Source organism: Equus asinus, chromosome 3 (genome assembly GCF_041296235.1).
Source record: "Equus asinus isolate D_3611 breed Donkey chromosome 3, EquAss-T2T_v2, whole genome shotgun sequence".
Taxonomy (NCBI): domain Eukaryota; kingdom Metazoa; phylum Chordata; class Mammalia; order Perissodactyla; family Equidae; genus Equus; species Equus asinus.
In genome coordinates this window covers 68,605,406-68,626,849 of record NC_091792.1, presented here as the reverse complement: position 1 = coordinate 68,626,849, position 21,444 = coordinate 68,605,406, and the positions used below count along the sequence as shown (strand labels likewise).

The 21,444-nt window shown below is 47.2% G+C and overlaps 1 protein-coding gene and 1 pseudogene across 3 annotated transcripts; both read left to right on the top strand.

Moving 5' to 3' along the window:
• Positions 1 to 2,110: 2,110 nt before the first annotated feature.
• On the top strand, positions 2,111 to 2,822 carry LOC123284448 (stathmin pseudogene; annotated as a pseudogene).
• Positions 2,823 to 8,434: 5,612 nt separating this feature from the next.
• Positions 8,435 to 20,727, top strand: CHMP7 (charged multivesicular body protein 7). Of its 3 annotated transcripts, none has more exons than XM_014835566.3 (10): positions 8,435 to 8,866; positions 10,876 to 11,047; positions 16,024 to 16,209; positions 16,347 to 16,480; positions 17,286 to 17,334; positions 17,582 to 17,701; positions 17,995 to 18,093; positions 18,312 to 18,372; positions 18,879 to 19,058; positions 19,292 to 20,727. In XM_014835566.3, exons 1-10 carry the CDS (start codon positions 8,568 to 8,570, stop codon positions 19,342 to 19,344), a joined length of 1,353 nt encoding a protein of 450 aa, XP_014691052.1. In that variant the 5' UTR covers positions 8,435 to 8,567; the 3' UTR covers positions 19,345 to 20,727. The 3 variants fall into 3 exon arrangements, with proteins under 3 accessions (XP_014691052.1, XP_070361297.1, XP_044622766.1); XM_044766831.2 differs by having other exon boundaries at positions 8,489 to 8,696; XM_070505196.1 differs by lacking the exon at positions 18,312 to 18,372 and having other exon boundaries at positions 8,461 to 8,866; positions 19,292 to 20,720.
• Positions 20,728 to 21,444: the final 717 nt, after the last annotated feature.

Sequence of the window (21,444 nt, the reverse complement as noted above, 5' to 3'; positions counted from 1 at the left end):
GTTTTTATTTTACCTTCACTTATTTCTTCTTTAATGCTTTTCCTTTTTTTATGTAGATCTGAGTTTCTGACCTACATTATTTTCCTTCTTTCTGAAGAACTTTTAACCTTTCTTGCAAATCAGGTCTACTAGCAACAAATTCCCTCAATTTTTGTTTGTCTGGGCAAGTTTTTATTCCTCTTCACTTTCTTTTCTTTTCTTTTCTTTTGCTGAGGAATAGTGACCCTGAACTAACACCTGTTGCCAATCTTCCTCTTTTTCTTTTGTATGTGAGCTGCCACCACAGATGGCCACTCGTCAGATGAGTGGTAGAGGTCTGCACCCAGGAAGCAAACCTGGGCTGCTGAAGCGGAGCACGCCATACTTAACCAGGCCACCGGGGCTGCCCCCTCTTTCACTTTTGAAGGGTGATTTTGCTGCGTATGGAATTCTAGGTAGTTTTTTTCCTCTCAAAATGTTAAATATTTTACTCTATTCTCTTCTTGCTTGCATGCTCTCGCCAAAGAGAAGTCAAATGTAATTCTTATCTTTGTTCCTCTATAGACAAAGTTTCTTTTCCTTTGGCTTCTTTCAAGACTTTTTCCTCATCTTTGACTTTCTGCAGTTTGAACACAATATCCTTAGGTGTAGTTTTATTTTGGCATTTATTCTGCTGGGTGTTCTCTGAGCTTTTTGGATCTGTCGTTTGATATCTGACATTAATTTTGAGAAATTCAGTCATTATTATTTCAAATATTTCTTCTGTTACTTTCTCTCTCTCTTCTCTTCTGATATTCCTGTTACATGTATATTACACCTTTTGTAGTTGTCCCATAGTTCTTGGATATTCTGTTCCTTTTTTTTTTGGTCTTTTTTTCTCTTGCTTTTCAGTTTTAGAAGTTTCTATTGACAAATCCTTAAGCTCACTGATTCTTTTCTCAGCCACAGCTAGTGTGCTAATGAGCTCATCAAAGACATTCTTCATTTTTGTTACAGTGTTTTTGATCTCAAACATTTCTTTTTGATTCTTTCTTCCAATTCCCATCTCTCTGCTTATATTACCTATCTGGTTTTGCATGTTGTCTACTTTTTCTATTAGAATCCTTAGCATATTAATCATAGTTACTTTAGATTGCTGATTTGATAATTCCAACATTCCTGCTCTAACTCTGGTTCTGATACTTGCTCTGTCTCTTTAAACTGTATTTTTCCCCCTTTTAGTATGCCGTGTAATTTTTTTGTTGAAAGCTGTACATGATGTATTGGGGAAAAAAGAACTGTGGTAAATAGGCCTTAATAACGTGGTTGTGAGGTTGTGGGGGGAGGAAGCTGTTCTATAGATCTATGATTAGGTCTCATCTCATAGTGAGCATGTGTCCCTGGGTTGTGAACTTCACCAGTACTTCTCAGTTCCCCACAACCTTAGGTAAGACAGGATGGCCACAGAGCCTGAAGTTGGGTATTTTCCTTCCCCCGTGTCAGTTAGATGCTGATAAAACCCCAACAGATTAGGTTCTGGTAAAACAGTTTCTCTAACCCACGGGCAGGGTCTAGGGTGTTGAGAGTTTGGGGAGATTCAAAAGGGTGTAGGGAGGAAGGAGCAGGACCAGAGGCTGGAGTGCAGGGCGTGCTCTGACCGGGGGAAGCTGCTTGTTTTTCCTAGCCTGACCAGGGCCACATCCATCCTGAGTCTGGTGCTGCATCTAATGCTCTGCTGGGGTTAGATCATTTCATTGCCTCTGATTTTAATTTCTAGTTGTTGGGAACCTGTAGGCCTATGTTTTTGGTACTCACTGGAGTCTAAAAGTATCATGACCTTTAAGAAATCAAGAAGGCTGGGCCAGCTCCAGTGGCCTAGTGGTTAAGTTCAGCGTGTTCCACTTTGGAGGCCCAGGTTCAGTTCCGGGGCATGGAACTACACCACTCATCAGTGGCCATGCTGTGGCAGCAGCCCACATACAAAATAGAAGAAGATTGGCACAGATGTTAGCTTAGGGCGAATCTTCCTCAGCAAAAAAAAAATTAAGATGGGATGTAGACTATTTCATGACACAAGGCAGAAAATATTATAACCTAAAACCTTGAGGTTCATAAACCTAATTAATTTTGTCTGCTCTTAGACAAGGAGCTTAAACCCCAGGAAGAACAGGAGTTCAGCATTGTTGGTTAATATTAGCTTGGGCATTTTGTTTTCCACCATAGTGGACATAGATGAAGCAGGGGGTTTTCTTGCCAGTGGATTATGTAGAGTACACTGCCAGGCTCTTGTCTTCTGTTCACCATGACTTCTTCTGATATTCAAATGAAAGTCTGAAGAAGTGTCCCTCAGGCCAGGCTTCTGAGCAGTTTCTCAGTCCTTGGTCAAAAGAATCCATCCCAGCATTCTCCCTTTCACCTCCAAAGAAGAGTCTTTCCCTGCAGGAAATTCAGAAGAAATTAGAAGCCACAAAAGAAAGACACAAGTCCCAAGAAGGTGAGGTCTTGAAGCAGCTTGCTGAGAAAGGAGAGCACCAGAAACAAATGTTTCAGAAAGCAGTAGAAGAGAACACAACTTCAGTAAAATGGCAGAAGAGGAGCTGACCCACAAAATGGAAGAGAACCAAGAGGCACAGATGGATTCCAAGCTGGAGCACGTGCGAGAAAAAGACAAGCACGTGGAAGAAGCATGGGAGAACCATGAATTCAAAGACCCTGCCGATGAGACTGAGGCTGACAATTTGTTCCGAGAACTGACTTTCTCCCCCTCCACTGCCTACATATCCAAAGACTGTACCGGCCAGCGTCACTTTATTTTGGCCCTCTTGACAAATATTCCCGAAGCTGATATAGGACTGTACAGGTAGATCCAGACTGTATGATGTTGTTTTAAGGGCTGAAGGGGAGAAACTAAAAGTGTTTTACTCTTTTTCTAAAATGCTGAAGTCTTTCTAATGTGGCTATTTTTCTTGTGGCATCTTTTCTGCTTTGGTGCACTTGGTGTACGGGGTTAATGGCTAGTACTGTATTGGCTCTGTGAAAACATGTTTGTGAAAAGAGAAGGTAGTGGCTTCTTTCAAACTATTAGAGAGAATGTCTGTTCACTATTAAATTCCAATTCCGTCCGATCTTACCAGATGCTGCTGCACTTGAATGATTAATAAAACTGCACAGAGCTGTTAAGAAAAAGTTTCTCTTGAGAGCAGGCCTTGTTTAGAAGAACTGAACACTTTCATAGTTCAAAATGCTACTCCCTCGCCCCCCGCAGGAAGCAAGAAGGGATTTTTTAACCTTCACTGTAAGAACCTGGAAGATCTCCTGGAGGTAAAACTCACAATAGTTTGGGGATCCCTCTAGACCGGCCTTACTCGGAGTCTTTAACTTTCATGCTTGTCCACACTTTCAGTTTTGGTTTTCCCACTCTGCTACTGGTTCCCAAGGAAGGTTGTCTACAGGTCTCTTCTCCAGTAAGTTGTGGTTCTCTGTATCCACCTGTCTCTCCAGTTTTTGTGGTAGCAGTTTGCCCTCTGGTCTCACTTCTCTGAAGGATCTAAGAAGAATTGTTGATTTTTAGTTTGTCCACCTTTTTACTTGTTGTTAGAACAGAATGACGACTTCCAGGCTACTTACATGCTGGACTGGAATACAGAGCAATTTAAAAGGGAAGAGTGGAAGAGAAGACAGGGAGATTAAAAAGCAATATATTCTTTGGAGTGACAATGAACAGTTTCACAAACTGTCACTGATGCATTCTAGAAGGTCACGGTCATGAATAGATAGACAGAGACACCTTCCTGTGGTTTGGACACTTTGAAGAAAGCAGCAAAGGGATTACCCACATCTGCGATTCCTCTAAGCCCTCTGTCCAAGCTTGTAGGCAACTCAATTTAGAGGTATTTCAGTTTAAAACAGCCCAGAAACAAATAAGTCATTCAACTATTCTATCAGTACATTATATTTGGATAAATGTTCTTACGATATAAAGGATAGACCTTGATGGAATTGTTTCTTTACTCACGGTTTGATTAATTAAATTCATTCATTTATTCACTTAGCAAACTAAATCCTTAGGATGTTCTTGGCACTATTCTAGAAACAAACATAATTAAGAACATGGTCCCTTCCAGCAAGGCACTTAAACTAGTCAGAGAGACAGGCATATAAATGGAAACTTAGAAGACAATGTGGCACACAAAATGATAGAGAAGTATACAAGGTTATAGAGAGATAATAAGGGACACTCAATATAGCCTGCAGCAGGAAGGAAGGAAGAGGAATCAAAGAGATCAAGAAGGGCTTACAGAACATAGTGGTGCCTGAACAGAATAGCAACAAGCCTGGCTTCTTCTCTTATAAATCTCATAGACTAGGAATAATCTATTTTTTTCACTCCTCTTCTAGCCAAGTCTTAAAGGCTGTGAATCCTAGAGATAAGAACTAGACATAACTGGATAATACAACAAGTATGCATATTTCTACAAAAATGATGACGCATCCCCAGTAAGCAGGAGAGATGGCATGAAGCATCACGCAGCATTCTAGAGGCATTGCAGTGTTTGAAGCCTCTATGATATTTGTACATTATGGCTGGACTGAGCCTGCTTAGGTGTCTGACCAAAAACATATTGGGGGCATCAGTAAATAAATATCACTGCCACAAGACGGTGATGTTTAGGCGACATCTGTTCTTCACACTCCCCAAACTAAAGAGCTTCTGCACTCACTCACACATTTACAGTGGATAGTACATGTAAAATCAGAAAGTGGGCACTAGGAAAAACCACAAGATCGTGGCATAGAAACCTTTAATTCATAGAGGAGGAACCTGTGAGGAAACCTGCTTGCCTGAGGTCATGCAGCTACTTACTAACAGAGATAAATCCAGAATGCAGGTGGGGGTCATTTCTTTATTTATTCATTAACTAAGTGCCAAGCTATGTGCTAGGTACATTGTATGAAATTTATGCTCATTGATACTTTCCCCTACCCAACCTCCTGTCAAAAATATTATACAGTTTCACTCATAAGTATCTTAGATGTATCTTCAAAATATAAGTATTTTTAAGAAAACATAACCACCATATCATCATGCTCAAAATAATTCACTAATAACATCCAATATCCAGTTAACATTGAAAGTATCTAATTATCCTGGAGAGTTTTTATGGTTGTGCAGATGGGATACAAATCTGATCCAAAACATTGCACATTAAAATTATTTTTGTTGCCATTATTTGTCAAGGAAGCAAGGTCATTACCTAGTAGAATTCCTCAGTCTGGACTTTGTTCATTGCGACCTCAGTTTTCACTTAACATGTTCTTCTACCTTCTGACGTTGTGTGTGTGTGTGTGTGAGTGTGTGTGAGGAAGATTGGCCCTGAGCTAACATCTGTGCCAGGCTTCCTCTACTTTGCATGTGGGATGCCACCACAGCATGGCTTGACGAGCGGTGTCTAGGTCCCCGCCTGGGATCCGAACCTGCAAACCCGAGGCTGCCAAAGCAGAGCATGTGAACTTAACCACTACACCACCAGGCCGCTCTCTGATTTTTTTTTTTACCTCCATAAAATAGTACTTAGATCTCATCTAAGAGATCAGATTCAGGTTCCATTTTTTAACAAAAATACTTCACTGGTGTTTCTGCATATTACGTTACTTCAGGAGGCATGTAACCTCTGATTGTCTTTCCTTCTTGTGATGTTAAGATTAATCAGCAGGTGTTGATTAATCCATCCATTCTAAATTTCTAAGGGTGCTATGTTAGATAGGGTGTTCAGACAAGGTCTTTCTGAGGAAGTGACTTTTAAGCTGTGTCTTAATGTAACTGAATGCAATGGGTTCATCTCTTGGTGAGTATGCACAACCAGGGCAGAAGTAGGTGAAGAAAGGTTTATGGCTTGCACAAGCAATGGAGAACACTGGGGATAACACCCAAAGCAGTCTCTCCTAGCTCAGTACTGCTGGAGACTTTATACAAAATAGAGCAGAAGATAGGGGTTTATTTGCATAACAACTGTGCTCCTTTAAGGCACTTGCATAACATGTGTATGTGTTATCACATACATTGCATGATCTAAAAATGGTTGTTTGGACCCTGCCAGAGGAGGAGAATTCAGCATGTTAATGAGTTAAAGGTAACTTTAGGACGGCTGGTGCTGGAACGATTTGCCAGGGTCTTTCTGCAAATGTGTGATTTGTCTGCAAAACATCAACACCTGCACAATGGGGACAACAACTTCTGCAAAACAGGATACCTAGCTCCTTCCTGTCTGAACAGCATTTGACAGGTTACGTTTGTTGTTGAGCAGGTCCTCAGTAACCCTTTCTTTGCCTGGTTCCCTGGTCACACTAAAGGATGCAAAGGAGCCCAGCACCAGAGGAGAGGAAGAGTGCGGCAGGGGAAGCACTGAGGTGAGAAGGGCTTGCCATGCAGCCCGTCACCCCTCTCAGGATCAGCCGAGCTTCTCCTGCCACTCTCCACTACTCCCAGGAGTTCTTCACCCTCCAAACGGTGACAGCGGAGAACCCTCTGCCTCGAGGAGTCAGGAGCCCAGTGGCATTTTCAGGTGCAGGTGGCCGCAGGTACACAACTTTGCTTTCCTGAAAATGCTTAGGAGCAGGACTATTTTGACACACACCCCGAGACCTGGGTGAGAAAACAACCCGGTCCCTCTCATGACACAAACCAACCAGCCATTTTTTGGGCATGACAGCAGCGCAGAAATGTGCTTCTTAGGGTATAACTTATTTGCTCAAATTACATACTATTCTTCTTTTCTGCAATGTTCTCCACCAGACTTAAAAGAGCGCGGTTCAACTTTCTCTTCTGTTAAATAGAGCAAGTGCCAAAACTTATCTCATGGGGTTGTGTCAAATATTTATCTTTGTTTACAGAGCCAGACACTAGTTAAAGTAGTAAGGACAGATGTTAATCAGTAGTATACTACTGCCAAAGGGAAAAAAGGCCAGGGTGAAGTGAACTCAACTTCCAGCACACAGGCGACTGGGATTTTAAAAAGAGAACAAGGGAATAGGGAGGAAGACCAGGGGGTCTCTGCAGAGTCAGGGCGGTAAGAAATCACAAAACCGGGAAGGGGGTGGTCCCTGGGGCCCACCTGTGCTGCCAACCGGCTTATCCGCGTCACACTGCTGCCACAGAAGCCACAGGCCCTGTCCCCAGGCGGCGGGCGGAACAAACAGCGAACTCTGTGGACAGCCCCGAGTTTTCTCGGGCATGCACTTTAAGGAGAGCCAGCGTCATCCCGGGGATGAGGCCTTGAGCTGTTAAAAACTCCGTCGGTGTTTGTTCAAGTCTTTACAGGCCAAGGTCGGCAGGCTGGTCAAGGAGCCCGTCTAGAGTGCGTTCAGAGGGAATTTCTGTCACTCGTTATGAGCAGTGAATGAGAGAGGGACTTGAAAGTGCTGGCGGAGCGTCAGTAGCAGCCGACACGTTCGTTCCCATGACCAACGCAGCCCTTCCCCTCCTTCGAAATTCTCATTAAAGCTCCTCTTTATGCTGTTTCAACTACGAGACATCCTGCTACTCGGTGGTAACACCTCACCTATGTGCGGGTACTTTACATACATCATAACATCGCCGTCAAACAGCCCGACTAGGAAATACTATTTTATAAAAGGGGCTCAGAAAGGTTAGGTACTTGACGAAGGCCGCACAGCCAGTGCGCGACAAAGGCCAGATTCATAAGCAACTCTGGCGATCGTAACCCGGTCCCATTAAATAAAAAATTCTTTTCACCTTTTAAACGGTCCGATTAAAAAGAAGCCAGTTTATTCTTAACACATTGCACGTCTTCATTGCTCTAAGTTTATGAGGATCTTGTATATGAGCTCTCATTCTAACAAGATTCTAAGACACTAGAAGGGCAGGGTCAAATTACGCCCTTTCAGTTTAAGAAACATTTCTTCAGCACCACGAGGTGTCACAGCAAGCTCTTGAAGGCACTGCACCCGCCTCAGGGGCCTCGGGAACGGGACGCAGAGCGGTAACCGCTGACCTGCAGCTCAGGAAGGAGCCCAGCAACGCGCCAGGCAGTCGGAGCGGGTTTCCGAGAGATCAGACTTGAGCTCGAGCCTAAGGGATCCTCAGCTGGATAGTGGCACTGAGATGGACAACGAGGGCCGCTCCGGCGCGGACGGAGCTCGGAAGTTTCAACGTCTGAAGTCAGGCCGGCCGGCACCCGGCGGCGCGGCGCCCCCCACCCGCTCCAGCCAACCCTCCAGCACCACCATCGGAAGCCACCCCAAGTTAGGGGCGTAACTGCTTGCCTGTCTATAACGCTTCCCCAAACTCTATGATTCCCGAGGGGGCGCGCACGCGCGAAGCCCTCTTTCCTCACAAAGACTGCGGGAGGAGGTGTCGGCGCAAGCGCTTTGAGTCTCTCCGAAGATACGGTCGTCTTCCCGCTTCTGTCGCGGGGAGGGCCGAGAGACGCATGCGCAGTGAGAACGCACGCGACTTTTTTCACGCTGGAGCGGCGGTGACGTAGTGACAGGGGAGGAGGTGGTCAAGGAACGGAAGCCGGGAGGGAACTAGGGCGGAAGGGGACCAGGGCCAGGGTTGTGTTTGGAGCCTTGGCGGGGCTGGGGTTCCGATGTGGTCCCCGGAGCGGGAGGCCGAGGCCCCGGCCGGGGGAGACCCGGCGGGCCTGCTGCCCCCCGAGTGGGAGGAGGATGAGGAGCGCATGTCCTTCCTGTTCTCCGCCTTCAAAAGGAGTCGCGAGGTGAACAGCACCGACTGGGACAGCAAGATGGGCTTCTGGGCGCCGTTGGTGCTGAGCCACAGCCGCCGCCAGGGGGTGGTGCGCCTGCGTCTGCGGGACTTGCAGGAGGCCTTCCAGCGCAAGGGCAGCGTCCCGCTGGGGCTGGCCACCGTGCTGCAGGACCTGCTGCGGTGAGGGCGGGTCGGGCCGGGCCGGGCCGGGCGGGGGGCTGCCTCCGGACCTCCTGGGACCGCGCGCCGCGCTGCCAGGGCCGGGCCCCAAGGACCGTCCCGTGTCTGTTCGGCAGGCTTAGGAGGAAGGCAGGACGGGGCTGGGCTGGTGGGTGTGGAGGGAGACGGCGTAGCGGGGAAGTTGGGGGCCGGGGTGGTCCGCGTAGATGAGATCCAGACGGTAAGAGGAGGGGCCGGTCTGACAGAGGTGACAGTGATTTGCCCCGGCTGGGACCCCGTTATGTAGTTATTTCGTAGGGGCTTCCAGGTTTGAGTTAGCCCGGAGTAGAAGTCCTGTGAGATGGGATTCACTGAACTCATGAAGGTCAGAGCCAAGGAGGGCGGTCGTGGCAAAGAGGCCTGTGGGATCCTGCCCACCGCCCCCGGCACGGCCGTGGTCCGGCCTCTCTTGGCTTGTCCGTGGCACGGGCTGTTTGGAGCAGAGGACATGAGGGAGGTTGAGGGCTTTACTGAGTATCTTGGTGTCCTGAGAAGGTCCTGCGGGTGCTACCTGTGCGACAGGTGCGGGGTGCGGGAGGCACCTGAGGCGGTGACATGGGTATCCAGTAGCTGTACAGCTCTTCGCAACAGGCAGATACTTTCCACACCACTTCCTCTGAGCCCCCCATCAGTCCGGTGGGTGCGCCCATAGGCTCATCCTCAGCAGACAGAAGAGGAAACAGTCTCAGCGAGATGGAGCCATTTACTCTGGGTCACACAGCTAGTTAAGGCCATGCCAGGACTGGCCCTGGTGTTCTGGCTGGGTCTTCTGCGCTTCACATGGTAGATGTCACCCAAAGCGGCCGTGGGAGCATAGTGCCTCCGTCCGTGGGTGAAGGAGAAGCTCACCTGTGCTGTGCTGCTCTCAGCTATCCTCTCTTCCTGCCTGAGAGGTCTCCCTCCTCCCCAGTACCTTTCCAGTGCTGACACGAGTGCCACAGGCCATTTCTGAAACTTGTCTTTTCTGAGAAAGTGTACTGTGGACACGGTTTTAGTTCATGCCTGCAGTGGGGCGCAGGGGAGACGGTAGCTGGAGAAGTCAGTGACGGGCAGGAACAGGCTGGGCTTCCTTGCTGCAGCAGGACCTTCTCTGCCGCTCCGATCCAGAGACCCCCCAGCCCCTTGATGTCCCCCTGCCTGACTGCCGGCACTCTGCTGATGCCTCCTGGTGCTCCATGGGGTCTGGTGCCCGAGGAATTTCTGAGGGAGACGGTTTCCTGTGGAGGCAGCCTAGCACAGTGGTTGACAACTTTGCTTGAGGGCCAGATGACCTGGGCTCAAATCCTGGCTCTGCCGTGTGCTGAATTATGTGACCATGGACAGAGTATGTGCCCCTCTTTAAGCTTCAGTTTGACCAATTAGAAAATGGTGGTCATTGTCCTCAGGTTCATTGTGAGGATTTGAAGACCTGTTTCTTACATAGGCCTCAGTGTAGGGCCTGGCCCATGGTGTGCCTTCAGCAAGTTTAGCTCCTCATTCCCAGTACCATGAAATGCTTATATCTTATCTCCACCCTCACTTAGGAATAGCAGAAAACCCTTCCTCTGAATATGTTTGTATTCTTTCTTAGGTCTTGCACTTGACGGTAATCCACCATTGTTTTCATTTTATCATGCTGAGGTCCATTTGTGAAAGGAAGTCTCCACATAGGCCCTGTAGCCTCCTGCACCTCAGTAGTCTTAGTGGAGAGCTTGCGTTTTGGAGCCAAATTATAGATTAGCTCTGGCCTCTCCCACCTTCCCAGTGCCTCAGTTTTCTCCTGAGCTAAACTGCTGGTAACACCATCCGCCTTGCAGAGTTGTTCTGAGGCTTAGAGCTGGAGCAGGAACAGTAGCGGACACAGAGTAGGTGCCTGAGAAATGGTATTTACGATGATCACATTTCCTCTTTTGGGGTAAGGGAGGAGGTGGAGACTGTAAGGGGACATTGCATTAAGCCTACTGTATACCCTTTTCTTTCTTTGCCTGCAGTCGAGGTGAGCTGCAGCGGGAGTCAGACTTCATGGCCAGTGTAGACAGCAGCTGGATCTCCTGGGGGGTTGGAGTCTTCCTGCTGAAGCCCCTCAAGTGGACTCTTTCCAACATGCTAGGGGATAATAAGGTTCCTGCCGAAGAGGTGCTTGTGGCTGTGGAGCTGCTTAAGGTAGGTGCTCAGAAGGGAGAGGGCTGGGTGTCATCTGGTGTGATGACAGGATCCTGCACATTCCTTGTGTGTATCCTTGGAAAAAGAACTTACTTTTTGACCTGGTGACAGAGTTGATAACTGAGTTTATCGGGCCTCCCTTATATGGTACTTTGTGGCATATCATTTAGTTGTTAGTTGGACTTGTACATTTCAAGGGTGATCCTTTGTCTACGAATTGTCAGTAACGTACAGTTGATTATTTTCTGTATTTGTAGGGATTAATGATAAGCTGAAGTTTAGAAAATGCTGTGCCTTCTGTAGTTTACTGACAAGAATTTCTCAGGACCTTGTGACTTCAGCTTTGCCCTCCCCTAAATCGGCAAACGAGGCTGAGTTCCTCCTCTGAAATGAACTTCCATCGAAGATGCCACCAGGCCCTTGATCCCTTCATGCTCTCCTGGTCAGTGAGCTTCCTCCTGGCCTGCCTTCCCTGCCCAGCCTAGAGCATGTCGCTCATGCTTGACTGCTTTCCTCATCACTGCCCTCGGCTCCTTTGCGCCTCTCTCGATCCATACCAGAGACACCAGCAAATCAGCTGCCTTAGATCAGCCCCCATGGTCTGCGTCCCTGCCGAGAAAATCACCCTATCACCCAGACCAGAGCCGCTTTCCCGGCCCCCAGCTGTAGGAGGACCCTCAGAGCCACTACACAGCCCAGCTGTCTTGTCCTCTCCCAGCCCCTCACACACTCGTCCATTCTCCCCCCCACTCTCTGCAGACACATCATTGAGAAGGCGGAATTTCCTGAGTCGTACCTTCAGTGTTCTGTCCTTCCTCCAGTGTAACCACCTCTGAGCCCTTCCTTCTCCCCAAGCTCAGAGGATGAAGTGTCCTTCCTCTGTTCCGCATGTACTCAAGTCTGTCCCTCCCTGCTTGTCCCCTTGTCCCATCACGTAGCCTCTTGATCTGTTTATCCCATCTCCCTCTCTTTCGCTGCTCTCCTGCAGCCTCTGAACCCAGTCAGGTTTTTCCCGTCACAGAATGACTCCTCTGTGGGACCTGAGCCCCTGCCTAGTTACTGCTCTGTCTCTCTCCTCAGCCAAGTTTTATTGTCACCACTTCCTCACCTCCCACCCAGTCTTTAACCCAGTGCAGACCTGCTTCAGCCCCCCCACTCCACCCAGACTGCTGTGGACAAGGCCATAGTAAGCTTTAAGTATGTGTGTGTGTTATAAAGTTGACTGAACACTGGGTAGCAGACAGTATTTCTTTTTGAAACACAGACCAAGCCCAACCTCAGGGCCCTTGCAAGCCCTGGAAGCTTCCGCACAGCTGGAGCTGGCTCAGAATCCCCATTCCCCACCCCAAGAGAAACTCCAGTTTCTTGGTATCTCAACACCCCCAACCCTCTCGGCCTCAGACAGAGGAGGAGGTCTCCCAAATCTACCAGCTCTCCCAGTCCCCCAGGATTTTGACTGAGCAGCATGCATTTTCTTAAGGGCACACCCCTGTCCCCCTCTGCACTCCACTCTCCCCCACCCACTTGATTATCCCCCCAACCCAGTGTCCTACCTCCATGCTCAGCCAAGGCCCACAGAAACTACATGATGGTGTGGGTGGTTCTGAGGCAAGCTGCATTCCTCTTTGGAGTCTTACCTCACGTGTTCTCCGACCTGGAGCAAAGGCAGGGAGCTCCGTTTATCCCACAGATGTGGTTTTGGATTCAGTCTTTTGAGAGCAAAGGCAGAGATGGGGGTGGAGTTGCATAGCTCTTCCAAGAACCAACAATAATTTTTGACAGCAATGTAGTCTAATCCTATTTAGGTAGGAAAATCAATCTTCTAGCTCTGCTGGGGCATGGTACTGTTAAATCTATACCCAGTTTACATCATTAAACAGAACACTTGACGCTTAATCTCATTTGGGGGCATCTGCTTTCAAATGCATGGTGACTTCACTGTGTTCTCGTAGGGTGGAGACTTGTTTACATGTGTGAAACTAAAGGGTCTTACTGGATATTTTTATAAAACAAAGCAAGCCTGCTTCTGAGGTAAATTGATTTTCCCAAGTCTAGACACAGAAGGCAGCCAGTAACTTTGAATTTTCTTTGAAAAAATATAGAAAGGTAAAAATTGACCATTGATTTGTTATTTCAAAAAATACATACAAAGAAATGAGTTTCCTTTGTCTTCATCCCATTTCCATCTCTTCGGGTATGTTCCCTTCCCATTCATGTGTGTGTGTTACAGACATATCTTATTGATCCTGTCCCACACTATTATATTAGTTTCCATTTTATTTTCTTGTTAGCATTTAATACTTCCTGAAAATCTTATTTACTTGTTTATTTGTTATCTATCTCTCCTACCAGAAGGGGAAAGTTCCAGGGCCATGGACCCTGGGACAGTGCCTAGTACATAGTAGAGAGTCAATAAATGTTTGTTGACTATATAAATGAATATACACACACACACAAGTATACACATAGACACACAAGTATACACATACACTCCATTTTTTTCCGGAAATGGCATCTTATTTTACCTATTGGTCTACAACCTGCTTTTCTTTTCTTTCCTCTTTAATATCCTGAGCATCTTTCCACGTCTCTACACAATATAGATCTACTGCATTATTTTGGATGGCTGCATAATAATCTATAGATATGCCACAATTTATGCAGTAGTTATCACACAGATGGACATTTACGTCATTCCAATTTCTGTTACAAAAAAAATACTTCTCTGACAGCCTTGTGTATACATCTGTGTTCTTCTACTTTTATTTTTATGGAATCAGTTTCTAGAAATGCTTATGTACATTTTAAATTTTAACAGAAATTGCCAAATTACTTTTCAAAAGTTTGTACTAATTTACACTTTCATCAAGACTACTTTAAATTGTCCAGTCTCCCAACATCCTTTCCAGCACTGGATAACATCAGTCTTTTAAATTTTGCCAATTTGATGAATAAAAATGATACTGTTTGTGATCTGAGCGTCTTTTCACCAATCCACTGGCCATTTACACATCCCCTTTTATGAATTACCTGTTTATATCCTTTGCCTATGTTTATAGTGGATTGTTTGTCTTTTATATTAATTTGTAGGAGTTCTTCATGTATTAGAGAGAGACATATATGTAATATATTTAGTATTAGGGATGGAAGTATTGTTTTCCAGTCTCTTGTATGCTTTTCATTTTTTATTTATGATGTCTTTTACCTATAGAAGTTTTCATATTTCTACATTCAGATCTCTCAGATTTGCCTTTATGGCTACTGAATTTCTGGTCTTGCTTAGGAAAGCATCCTCTACGTTCAGGTTAATCAGATTTTTTAAATACTTTCTTAAGATTATTTTATACTTTCCTTTTCTTAATTTAAGTTTTAATACTTTGGCATCTTAAACCAACACACATGCCAAACCAACATGTTCAAAGTGGAAGGTTTTGTCTTTCCTTTAAAATATGCTTTTTCTCCTATATTCTTGCTATTAATTAATAGCATCACATCCACCCATCACTCAAGCCAGAAGCCAGAAGCCATCCTAGACTCTTCTTTCTCCTTCCACACCAGACCCAGTTACCATGGACTGCCAGTTTTATCTTTTCAGTTTTGCTTGGACCCATCCCTTCTCTGTCCCTATTACCATTGTTCTGTTCAATCCCTTATATTCTCTTTAATAAATGGTCTCCCTGCCTCTAAGCCTGACTCCTAGAATCCATCCTTTCCCATTTGTCAGCTAGATCTCTGTTGATCTAGCCATGTCCTTTCCCTTCAGTGCCCACCTGCCATCTGCAGAATAAAGGACAGCATAGATGTTACACTTTGTATGAGACAGAGTGCTTCTGCTCTCTCTCCCCTTTTCGACCGCATCCACAAACCCACATTGACTCATACTCTGCCACTGCTCCTGATCGGCTCTCTTCCTGAGATGCCCCGCCCACTTATTTCACCTAGTAACTTACTCACCATTCAGAATTCTGCTCAAAAAACATTTTTTTCTGAGCAACCTCTGAACTGGATATTCTTTCTCTGTGTTTTCATAGCATTCTCTGTATACCTCAGTAAACATTTCTTATTTGTGGAAGACTGAGAGAGTAGTTTCCATGTGAGTGGAACATAGTGGCATCGTTTCTTGGAACCTTTTTTTTAAATTGGCCCTGAGCTAACATCTGTTGCCAATCTTTTTTTTTTCTTCTTCTTCTTCTTTTCCCCAAAGCCCCCCAGTACATACTTGTATATTCTAGTTGTAGGTCCTTCTAATTGTGGCATGTGGGATGCCGCCTCAGCATGTCTTCATGAGCAGTGCCATGTCCGTGCCCAGGATCCGAACCAGCAAACCCTGGACCGGCAAAGCAGAGTGCACAAACTTAACCACTTGGCCATGGGGCCGGCCCCATTTCTTGGAACATATATTTCTTAGACTTCTCACAAACCCTATCCCATCTGTTTGTCACATCCTTCTCTCTTGAGACTCTTTATAGACTCAGTAATGTTCTTATTTGCAGCATTGCCAATTGGCATAAAAATGGAGAGACCAAGATTAGAAGGGAATTTAGGTGTCATCTCATCCACCTTCTTCAGTTTGTGAGGAGATGCTAAGGACCAGTGAGACTGTGACTGGTCCAGGGTCACACGGGCTGTGCTGAAAACCAGGCCTCAGCTCTTGCTCATGGCCACTGCACCACACCACACCGCCTCATTCTTCCCTTGGGGAACCAAGGGGCAGGGACATGCAGAAGTGTGAAGTCCCAGATGGAAGTGAAGCACAGAGCTGGCTCCCAATATATTGTGTACCTGGAACTTTCCTCCAAGGTTTAAAACAACACAAATCCTTTTTCCTTTTCGAAAGCTGCTACTTTAGGGAAGATGGAGTCGGGGATCCCCTGCTCTTGCCTTGTGTGATGATGGTTTTGAAGCATGGGATCAGGGTTCATTGGGCTCCATGGGAGGCCATCAAGGCCTGTCAGCACGTGTTGCCTTCCCTGCAGGAGAAGGCCGAGGAGGTGTATCGTGTGTATCAGAACTCCCCTCTCTCCTCCCACCCTGTGGTGGCCCTGTCGGAGCTGAGCACCCTCTGTGCGGGCTGCTGCCCAGATGAGAGGACCTTCTACTTGGTGTTGCTGCAACTGCAGAAGGAGAAGAGAGTCACGGTCCTCGAGCAGAATGGGGAAAAGGTATGGAGGGTCATTCGTTCAGTCATTGACTCACTGATGGCTTATTAAGTATTGACTGACATGCCCACCAGCATTTGTGCCTGGGGGTTCCTCAGCATTTGTGGTGGGGGCAGCAGTAATTTGTCCCTGTCCCTCAGATTGTGAAGTTTGCCCGGGGGCCACATGCCAAGGTCTCTCCTGTCAACGACGTAGATGTTGGGGTGTACCAGCTGATGCAGAGTGAACAGCTGCTCTCGCGCAAAGTGGAGTCCTTGTCCCAGGAAGCAGAGAGGTAACCACCACTGAGCTGAGTGCCCCCTGCCCCCTCAGAGCCGGCAAAGCATTGGTGTCTGCTGGCTCTTTAAAAAAAAGGTTATTTTGATACTAATTACAAAGGTGCTGACTGCTCAATGCAGCAATCACAGAAAGCACAGGCTATCGCAAAGGAAAAAAATGAAATTTAATTCTTCCCCCAAAGATTACAACTGTTAATGTTATGTTTATGCTCTTCCATGTCAGTATCCATTTAACCAGTATTTCTTGAGCCAAGCCTTGTCTTAGGGATGTGGGGATACAGGTCTTTCTGAGGGACTCCTGCTCGTCCCCTTGGATGACCACACAAGGTGTCCCTGCTAAAGGCACATGAACACTTCTCTGGAAAGTGGGACATATAGACACTGATTTAGAGTGTGCTCGCTCACTCCATCTTACAGCAGGAGAAGCCCAACACTGTCAGAAGGCGAAGGGATATGTCCAAGGTCATTGTTGGTATTAGAAATTCATTCCCTTTCTCCTGGCTCCCAAGGTGGGAATCTGTTTTTCAGGTGCCTTGTTGACATGCTCTCTCTCCCTATGGGTTGAAACAGCTTTTCCTTAGTCTGCCTTTCCCACATGCACATGCTCAAGCTTATATCTCAACTTGCTGCAAGAGTTTGGCAGTGGGCTGTCGGGCATCGTTTTTCTTGCCACTAGATGGAATGGGTTTGATCTTCAGATTTGAAAGTACCTTAACTAAGTGCTACTCTTGGGGACCCCTCAGGACCCTGCCACCTCTATCCAATGACATAGTCATCCTGATCTCTTCCTTTGTTTCGTAGGTGTAAAGAAGAAGCCCGCCGGGCCTGCCGAGCAGGAAAGAAGCAGCTGGTGAGTTTTCCCTTTTCCCTCCAGCTGTGTACCTGTGCCCTGGGCTGACAGTGAGACACACCCCCGCAGCTCAGAGAGGAACTGGGGGCTTGAGGGGAACAGGCGGCAAGTGGCCCAGGTGCCATAACTTGTTTTACAAACGAGAGGGAAGGAGGCCTGGGATGGTTTTCTCACCTGAGAAGGGCTATCTTCCTCTGGCGCTTTGGCCTGCCTAGTCTGACCCTGACCAAGTTTCCATGCCCCCCAGGCACTGAGATCTCTCAAGGCCAAGCAACGGACGGAGAAGCGCATCGAGGCCCTCCATGCCAAGCTGGACACTGTTCAAGGCATCCTGGACCGGATCTATGCCTCCCAGACAGATCAGATGGTAGCCACCGCGCCTCTGCTCCAGGACGTGGCTGGTCTCTCCGGCATGCAGTCCTCATCCCTGCCACTGCGGCTTTGCTGTTTGTGGGAGCCCCGGGCTCTTTCACGATATGGTTGGGATTGCCTTTGCCTCTCCTGTTGGGAGATTTTGGCCTCAGTTGGCATGGACTGAATCAAGCATGGGTGGCAAAAGAAACCCAAAAAACCCGAAGTTATCTTTTAGAGATGAAACAATATTGCGTGTATTTGGCCCAGTGTTCTTCATTTGCACTGATAACTTTGCTTTCTCTTTAGGTTTTCAATGCCTATCAGGCTGGGGTAGGAGCACTGAAACTCTCCATGAAGGATGTCACAGTGGAGAAGGCAGAGAGCCTGGTGGATCAGATCCAGGAGGTACAGGAGGGAGCTGGGGAGGGACCCTGACAGAAGAAGTGACTGAGGACAGATGTGACATTGTTGCACCTCCTCTACCCAAACTTGACTCTCTACCTTGTGAACCTGAGGAAGCTTTCCTTGATTCTCAGATGGGGCAGCATTACTTTGTAACCCTGACCATTGAGGCCCTCAGAGACACCATTCAGAGTTCAAGGCCTTGCACTTTTCTCTTACAGCTGTGCGACACCCAGGATGAAGTTTCTCAGACTCTGGCTGGTGGGGTAACCAATGGCTTAGGTGAGTTGACAAAGTGACTCTTTCTTCTTTCCTTTCTAAGAGGACTTCACTTCCTCGTGTTGTGATAGGTTTGATCATCAATCTGCTTTTCCTGGCACAGGCAGGGCTCTCCTACCCTGCCCTGTCTCTGGGCCTTAGCCACGAGGGCAGTTAGAAGGAATTGTCCTTCCCTCCTTGAGAGGCTGTGCCAATGACCCCTCTGTGCTCCAGCTTTCCTTACTCACTAGCCTTGTCACTGGAGGGTCCTCCTTCAAGGGCAAGGGGAAGCAGGGGTTCCATGGTGTTAGCAAAATAGATCTCCAGAATGACTTCGCTCTGTGTATGGAAGGAGAGTATCTGCTTGAAGGTGCCTTCTGTGTCCTAACTTGCATGACTTTTTTTAACCTGCAAGGAGGTCTGGACATGTTTTGTAAAGTTGGGCTGGGTTTGGCTATCCTCAGTCCTTGACTCATTCATGTGTTTCCTCCCTGGTCTTCATGTGTCCTTATGTCATCTTTTCTTTCCAGATTTTGACAGTGAGGAACTGGAGAAGGAATTGGACATCCTTCTTCAGGATACCACCAAAGAACCTTCATATCTGCCTGACAACACCCATGAGACATTTTATACCAACATTGTGCCTAAGCCTAGGATCTCGGATGCTGAACTTGAAGCTGAACTTGAGAAACTGTCCTTATCAGAGGGAGGTATGGAGCTGTCTTCTAGGGTTGCTGGTGGGCAGCGGGACCTCTGGCTGACAGTAGCCAGGCACAGAGTTGATGAGTCCCAGCCCAGTTACTCAATTTGCCATGCTACCAAAGCCCAGTAAGGGAGTTGCAGGCTCATTATTTATATTTAAGACTCAATCTCTTAATCACTGGGATGCTTTCGTTTTAAAGATCTGCCTGGTGAACTGTTCAGTCATTTCTTCTCCTTGCAGGTTTGGTCCCAAGCAGTAAATCTCCAAAAAGGCAATTGGAACCGACTCTCTAAAGCCATTATAGGACCCTCAAGTGAAGGACCCTCATGTAAAAGAGTGACCAGGCTTGTGTGTGTGTGTACATAGTTATTTAAATGAGAAACTCTCAGAATTTGTTGGGAAGAGGAGGAAGAAGAACTACTCCAGTTTACCTGGATGCTGCCACTTACTGCAGGACAGACACAGTTTCTGGAAGCGTGCTCCACGGCTCGCTCCCGGCCCGTGTCCCGGACCTGCCTCCTCGTCTTTATAGTGCCACGGTTTATAGTCCTGTGTCTGCCCTGTCGTCTCCCGCAGCCTGCCCTGCTCGCCGTTGGCTCAGTCAGGTTTGCCTTCACCCACCAGCTTCGTGCCAGCCAATGAAGGTGAAAGATTTGCAGCTTTGCCAAATCAAAATCAGTCCTTTTCCCCCATCCTCACTGTTTTTTAGAGGAATTTATTCTGTGTGTAAGGTCAGTGAAACAACTTTTTCCAGTCTCTTTTCGTTGGAAATGAGAAGAATGAGAATCAAATAGGTGCCACTTTATGGAGAAACATACAGTGTAAAAGATTTTTCTCTGGGGTCATTTGTCAGATTCTCCAGGTGTTCAGAAAGAGGTCACCCCTGAGTGGCTCAGAGTAATGATGACTGGAGAGGGAGCTTGTGTGGTTGGGGGACACTGCTGCTCTTCCATCTTATGCAGAAGATCTGACTGGAGAAAGGGTTATTCTTGGGCTTTTTAACTTGAGGAGGAGAAGCCCAGGTGACGGCAGGGCCCCAAGTATCAAACCCAGAATGCTTTTTAAAAGAGGCATAATCTTCGCCTTGCCCTTATCATGGAATAACTGAAATATATATGTATCAGAACAAGCCACACAACAACAGCACCTCCCTTTCTTGAGCCTGGCACAAACCACAGGTTGTCTGAATTGCAGAAGTGTTTTACTTTGTAGTCCATTGCTCAGGGCAGGGCGTCTGAGCCAAGATGTGCAATAGAAGCAGAAGATCGTGGCCTTCTGCCACATGTGCTGTGTGCTTCTCGGCCCTGCTCTACGCCTGTGCCTGCCTCCAGACCATCTTCCTACTTCCTTGATGAATTGGGGAGGATGGTGAGGGGGGACAGACAGGAGAGGTCTAAATGTTCTGGCAACAGGGAGAAGAAAAGAAGACAGCCCAACTACTGCCCCTTGGCGGCCACAGTACAAGTGTTCCACCTGGAGCCCTTTGGCCTGCTCCTCCTGCTTGAGGTGGTGTAGAGCAGAGGGGAAGAAGAATTTGCTCCAGGCCAGGAGCACGAATCACTGTTCAACAAACTTCTCTCCCATTTGACCTTGGTAAACTGAAATGTTGGGGGTGAAGAGAAACAATCACTATTTTTTCTTTTTTATCTGGTAAATAATTAAAAGAAAAAACCCGAGTGCTTGTCGTCATCTCTTCTTTGGGTTATGTAAGGTGTCCTGTTCCTCATGCCTCCCCGCCGGCACCTCCAGCATAGCCCCACTTGGGCCTTTCACTTAAGGCCATGGGAGGATGTGCTTCATAGTGTGAGTACTGAGCTGCAGTGAAGGCTGGTCAGCCTGGCCAGTGGCTCTCACACTGACACCATGCTGGGGAGGATGCATTCTTTGGATTGCCTCATCGGTTCTAGGAACATACTGTCGTTTTTTCATTCTTTTCCATTGCCTATTCTCTTTGACCCAATTTCCTCTGCCCGTGTGATTGTCCTGTATTGTGGTCTGGCACCAGTATTCACTCAGTGCCCGCTCCATGCCTGGTGTTTGCACGCCCCATGGAGAGATGGACTTTGAGGCTGAGTGCAGAGCTAGCAACAGGCCAGTAAGATCTGCCACAGCACTAGGTTCACAGCTCTAGGTAAGTCAGCAGGCGAACCAACCAGGAAAAGGTGTTGGGAGCAAGCCCAGGGCAGAAACAGTTTGAACGAAGAAGAAAGTGAAGACAGGCCAGGTTCTCTGAGGGAGGCGTGTGGTAGGGACCCCTGCTGAAAGTCAGTGACCTGGACTTTGTGAGCCTCTTACCTGCTCTTGTATTGCTCCTTTTCTCTCGCTGACCTGAGCTGCTGAGGAGTCTCTTCAACAGGGGCTTTCAGCAATGTTTCAGCATAGTTCCTTGCTGT